General features: G+C 37.4%; 2 protein-coding genes, 1 long non-coding RNA gene and 1 pseudogene across 3 annotated transcripts in view; 2 read left to right on the forward strand and 2 right to left on the reverse strand.

Moving 5' to 3' along the window:
• The window catches only part of IQCG (IQ motif containing G), a 55,787-nt gene that overhangs the window by 46,594 nt on the left and 2,596 nt on the right, over positions 1–6,597 (reverse strand). The window lies entirely within an intron of this gene.
• RPL35A (ribosomal protein L35a) lies at positions 117–2,601 on the forward strand (the record flags this gene model as incomplete). Its single annotated transcript, XM_011385285.2, has 3 exons — positions 117–286; positions 1,576–1,720; positions 2,545–2,601. Coding segments are annotated over 3 exons (339 nt in total), but the record flags the coding sequence as incomplete, so codon positions are not given.
• Positions 622–740, reverse strand: LOC111733903 (annotated as a pseudogene).
• Positions 4,329–5,385, forward strand: LOC105309179. Its single transcript, XR_897369.2, has 2 exons — positions 4,329–4,504; positions 5,329–5,385. It is a non-coding gene; the product is annotated as an uncharacterized LOC105309179 (long non-coding RNA).

A 6,597-nucleotide genomic window follows, 5' to 3' on the forward strand; every position in this document is an offset into this window, starting at 1 on the left:
AAAAAATCAAATGTTTGCTATAGATAATTTTTGGGTGGGGGGGGTCATTACAAGTCAAATTATACTGGTCGTTTATTGAAGTTAAACAAGATCTTGTAACAGTTTATGGTTAATATGTATTTGTGTGTCTTAGGCTATGGTCCAAGGCCATTTTTGCTGGCTATAAGCGGGGTCTCCGGAACCAGAGGGAACACACTGCTCTTCTTAAAATTGAAGGCGTTTATGCTCGAGATGAGACTGAGTTTTATCTAGGCAAGAGATGTGCTTACGTGTACAAGGCAAAGAAGTAAGTTTATAATATGCTTTTTGAATTTTTATTTGAGATTTGTCTCCTATTCAAGGAGGAATAAAAGATGTTGGTAAAGTAATTGGAACTGTTACGACTTCTAACTTTGTGACTTTATAGAACTTGTTGGCAGGTTATAGGAGGATGTTAGTTTTGTGGGTGGTATTGGATTTAGATATTTTCTGCACTTATTATAGCTGTTAATTGTTTCAAGGAAGGAGTACTTTTTTTTTTTTTTTTTTTTAGGCGAGGCAACCTTTGGTTGACCTGACAGATTGCAAGGACCTTATCAACCTACAATTCCTTATTTTTTTATTTTTTTTTTTAATTTTTTACGCCTACAGCACCTGGTCTTCCTAGGTGGTCTCCTGTCCAAGTACTAACCAGGCCCGAACCTGCTTAGCTTCCGAGATCAGACAGGATAGGACTTGTTCAGGGTAGCATGGCTGTAGATTATAGAGTACTTTTAATGTACCTTAATTAATTCATTTTGTTGATGCCTTGAAATTATGTTTTATATACATGCTTAAAGGTATTACGTCTCTAGAGCATTGGTTCTTAATTCTGGGTTCTTAAACCCATAATGGGCAAATTAAAATTTCTGGGGACATGCTTTCATCTTTATCCTTTCCTTCTGCAACCAGCGTCCTTTAAAATTACAAGTCAGACAACAACTGATCCTCATCTCATTAGTGAAAGCCAAAGTCATTAAAGACTCCATGCAGTCAGGACTCTATTTCTACTTTTAAACCAGCTAGGATTCACCCCTTGGTATCTTCCGCATTTCTATAAGCCAGTGACACAGCCTGCTCAGGTTTTTAACAGGCTGTTCCCTTACATTCCAGTCCTTGTTCAAGTGTTACCTTCTCAATGAGGCCTTCTCTGGCTATTTAAAATTGTAGACACACAAGTATTCTCAAACTTCTTGTCCCCTTTTGCTTCCCCACCCCCCAATATTACAGCTGTTACCATCTGACATTCTATATATTTTGCTTATGTATAACTGAAGGCTATTTACTTTGTTGTCCTCTGAAAGGGATGTATATTTTGTAAGCTGCTCTATTTTATAAAATTGCCAAAAATGAAAATTTATAGAGGTGGCATATAGTAGATTTTCGAGTATTTGAATGAATGATGCCCTAGCCTTTTTTTTTTTTTTTTAATTTCTCAGGTGACTTAAGTGGTTAACTAGGGTTGAGAGCCACTAGTCTAGATGTCACTTGAAATTTATACTACACTATACTAGTTGCCTGGGTTCTCATGCTTCTTTTATTCTCTTTTAAAATCAGCAACACGGTGACTCCTGGTGGCAAACCAAACAAAACCAGGGTAATTTGGGGAAAGGTAACTCGTGCTCATGGAAACAGTGGCATGGTTCGTGCCAAATTCCGAAGCAACCTTCCTGCTAAAGCCATTGGACACAGAATCCGTGTAGTAAGTACAATTAGCAGTATGACACCCTTTTGAGTCAAACTAAGTTCAAGGCATTGGGCTTTGACCTCTTAAGAACTGTTGTGATTATAAAATGTCATCAGTAGATTATACTGTGGAATTAGTGGGTATTGTGTAAATGTATTACGGAACATCAGAAGGAAAGCAAAGGCAAAATGTTCGAATGAATTGTTCATAGATTTCAGATTTTGCTAAAGTGGCCAAGAGTGGGGTGTAAATTGTATTTAAATGAATAATTTTCTGACAAAGATATATTTTGGGCACTGTAGTACTTGCTAGAAAATAACAATTCATACACTGGCATAATTCTTAACTATTTTCCCGTCTTTTCGTTACAACAATCTTATTAGAATAGGTGTTATTAGCCTTATTTTGTAGAAGAAAACCGATGTTCATGGTTTTAGGTCCCAGGACTTTGGCCAATTTTCTACTCCAGACCCTGTGATTTTCTAAAATAGCTCTTGTTTTCTTTAGGATCCATTTTTAATAGACATGGCCACAGTCTTCGGGTCACGGGGTACTTTTGAGCCCTGCTGAGCAGTTGAGGTTTCTCATCAGAAGTTTTTCACTCATTAGAAGAAGCAAAATTAAGTGGACTTTCAGTGCTCTCAGATTGGTTCTTTCAAAGTATGTTCATTTAGCAACCGAGGGCTTGGTTCCCTCCTCACCTGGATGTGTCATCATTGGATGCCTTTCAGAGTTGAGTTAATGGGAGAGGGAGATTTATTTATATTGAGGTATTCAGTAACATTTGTAAATTTGTATGTAACATGCATCTAATGACATGTTTTTTTCCCCCCCCGCAGATGCTGTACCCGTCACGGATTTGAATTTAGTAAATAAAGTGGATTTGTTCTCTTGTATTTTTTTAAATGGCTTTAAAATCACTTTGCCCTAAATTCACTTGTGTGCTTAAATGGTGGTGGTTACCAGCATTTTGAGAGTACGCAAAGAAGTCAGAGGGCTATATGTAATGATTACAGAGATTTAGACAGTAGGATTGGATGTGAGTATCTTAAAGGGAGAGAGACAAATAAACCTTGGTTAAGGACAGTGGAAAGGAGTACCTTGGAAAGTTTATAATGATGGAGCTCTTAAACCTATCTTCTGATAGGCTTTTGGACAAATGAAGACACAGCATATGCTAGGAAGTACAGATATATACCATGACACTCTTATAGGTTTGCACATCAAAATGGATCTATAACTTCCCCTAACAGTTTATTTCAACTTTGGTGCTGCAGTTTATTATATGTTACATTCTTCATTTAGATTGAGAGTCAATGAAAGAAAATTATCACGATAGATTGGTTGGGAAATGTAACTTAAAATGGTAGTTGTGAGACATCTGAGATTATATTGATGGCATTTGGGCATTTGGCAGCTTGTTGAATGGGCAGGAATGACATAACCTTGAGATTTGTGACTAGACAAAGCATTCCAATATATAACACTTAGAAAAATGTGTAAGTCAAAAATGTCAATGACACAGAAAAAGGGATCTTGGCATATAGTAGCCTGGGCAATGTAGCTTTCCTTGGCTCCATGTTTTAATGTCTAAGTGTAGGATTGAGATATTTTAGCATAATACAAAGGAAATTAAGCAGAGCTGTGGAAATCTCAATGTGTAGGAAAAAAGTTTGACCAAGGCATCAGTTTGCGGTCTGTTGTATATTGATGCAGTAGCAGCTAGTCCTTTTATTAAATCTGGACATTCCATTGAAATAGGAAACTGGGAGTTTGCAAAATAGCCATTTTTACAATCTTTTATTTGGGTTCCTTAAGCAGATACTAAAACTATTAGCATGCTAAAAATGTATTGGAGTGTGAGGACCTTTGAAGGAGAGGATGTGGGAAAAGATTGGGATTACGTCTCTAGAGCATTGGTTCTTAATTCTGGGTTCTTAAACCCATAATGGGCAAATTAAAATTTCTGGGGACATGCTTTCATCTTTATCCTTTCCTTCTGCAACCAGCGTCCTTTAAAATTACAAGTCAGACAACAACTGATCCTCATCTCATTAGTGAAAGCCAAAGTCATTAAAGACTCCATGCATTCAGGACTCTATTTCTACTTTTAAACCAGCTAGGATTCACCCCTTGGTATCTTCCGCATTTCTATAAGCCAGTGACACAGCCTGCTCAGGTTTTTAACAGGCTGTTCCCTTACATTCCAGTCCTTGTTCAAGTGTTACCTTCTCAATGAGGCCTTCTCTGGCTATTTAAAATTGTAGACACACAAGTATTCTCAAACTTCTTGTCCCCTTTTGCTTCCCCACCCCCCAATATTACAGCTGTTACCATCTGACATTCTATATATTTTGCTTATGTATAACTGAAGGCTATTTACTTTGTTGTCCTCTGAAAGGGATGTATATTTTGTAAGCTGCTCTATTTTATAAAATTGCCAAAAATGAAAATTTATAGAGGTGGCATATAGTAGATTTTCGAGTATTTGAATGAATGATGCCCTAGCCTTTTTTTTTTTTTTTTAATTTCTCAGGTGACTTAAGTGGTTAACTAGGGTTGAGAGCCACTAGTCTAGATGTCACTTGAAATTTATACTACACTATACTAGTTGCCTGGGTTCTCATGCTTCTTTTATTCTCTTTTAAAATCAGCAACACGGTGACTCCTGGTGGCAAACCAAACAAAACCAGGGTAATTTGGGGAAAGGTAACTCGTGCTCATGGAAACAGTGGCATGGTTCGTGCCAAATTCCGAAGCAACCTTCCTGCTAAAGCCATTGGACACAGAATCCGTGTAGTAAGTACAATTAGCAGTATGACACCCTTTTGAGTCAAACTAAGTTCAAGGCATTGGGCTTTGACCTCTTAAGAACTGTTGTGATTATAAAATGTCATCAGTAGATTATACTGTGGAATTAGTGGGTATTGTGTAAATGTATTACGGAACATCAGAAGGAAAGCAAAGGCAAAATGTTCGAATGAATTGTTCATAGATTTCAGATTTTGCTAAAGTGGCCAAGAGTGGGGTGTAAATTGTATTTAAATGAATAATTTTCTGACAAAGATATATTTTGGGCACTGTAGTACTTGCTAGAAAATAACAATTCATACACTGGCATAATTCTTAACTATTTTCCCGTCTTTTCGTTACAACAATCTTATTAGAATAGGTGTTATTAGCCTTATTTTGTAGAAGAAAACCGATGTTCATGGTTTTAGGTCCCAGGACTTTGGCCAATTTTCTACTCCAGACCCTGTGATTTTCTAAAATAGCTCTTGTTTTCTTTAGGATCCATTTTTAATAGACATGGCCACAGTCTTCGGGTCACGGGGTACTTTTGAGCCCTGCTGAGCAGTTGAGGTTTCTCATCAGAAGTTTTTCACTCATTAGAAGAAGCAAAATTAAGTGGACTTTCAGTGCTCTCAGATTGGTTCTTTCAAAGTATGTTCATTTAGCAACCGAGGGCTTGGTTCCCTCCTCACCTGGATGTGTCATCATTGGATGCCTTTCAGAGTTGAGTTAATGGGAGAGGGAGATTTATTTATATTGAGGTATTCAGTAACATTTGTAAATTTGTATGTAACATGCATCTAATGACATGTTTTTTTCCCCCCCCGCAGATGCTGTACCCGTCACGGATTTGAATTTAGTAAATAAAGTGGATTTGTTCTCTTGTATTTTTTTAAATGGCTTTAAAATCACTTTGCCCTAAATTCACTTGTGTGCTTAAATGGTGGTGGTTACCAGCATTTTGAGAGTACGCAAAGAAGTCAGAGGGCTATATGTAATGATTACAGAGATTTAGACAGTAGGATAGGATGTGAGTATCTTAAAGGGAGAGAGACAAATAAACCTTGGTTAAGGACAGTGGAAAGGAGTACCTTGGAAAGTTTATAATGATGGAGCTCTTAAACCTATCTTCTGATAGGCTTTTGGACAAATGAAGACACAGCATATGCTAGGAAGTACAGATATATACCATGACACTCTTATAGGTTTGCACATCAAAATGGATCTATAACTTCCCCTAACAGTTTATTTCAACTTTGGTGCTGCAGTTTATTATATGTTACATTCTTCATTTAGATTGAGAGTCAATGAAAGAAAATTATCACGATAGATTGGTTGGGAAATGTAACTTAAAATGGTAGTTGTGAGACATCTGAGATTATATTGATGGCATTTGGGCATTTGGCAGCTTGTTGAATGGGCAGGAATGACATAACCTTGAGATTTGTGACTAGACAAAGCATTCCAATATATAACACTTGGAAAAATGTGTAAGTCAAAAATGTCAATGACACAGAAAAAGGGATCTTGGCATATAGTAGCCTGGGCAATGTAGCTTTCCTTGGCTCCATGTTTTAATGTCTAAGTGTAGGATTGAGATATTTTAGCATAATACAAAGGAAATTAAGCAGAGCTGTGGAAATCTCAATGTGTAGGAAAAAAGTTTGACCAAGGCATCAGTTTGCGGTCTGTTGTATATTGATGCAGTAGCAGCTAGTCCTTTTATTAAATCTGGACATTCCATTGAAATAGGAAACTGGGAGTTTGCAAAATAGCCATTTTTACAATCTTTTATTTGGGTTCCTTAAGCAGATACTAAGAAACTATTAGCATGCTAAAAATGTATTGGAGTGTGAGGACCTTTGAAGGAGAGGATGTGGGAAAAGATTGGGTACTGCTAGCACATGGCAGTTCTACGATTTGTGTAGACCAGTGGTGGTCCTCAAGCCAAAGTTGCACTTGGAAGAGTCCCATGTTTCACAGACATAGGCTTGTTTTTGTATGCCAGGATCCTGGCTACTAGCAGCCTTTGGAACATGTGGCCTCAAGGCAAACAAGGTGGATGGTGAAGAGAAGCAGCTTGAGGGCCATTAGTCAGT

Source organism: Pteropus vampyrus, unplaced genomic scaffold, assembly GCF_000151845.1.
Source record: "Pteropus vampyrus isolate Shadow unplaced genomic scaffold, Pvam_2.0 Scaffold680, whole genome shotgun sequence".
NCBI classification, from domain to species: Eukaryota; Metazoa; Chordata; class Mammalia; order Chiroptera; family Pteropodidae; genus Pteropus; species Pteropus vampyrus.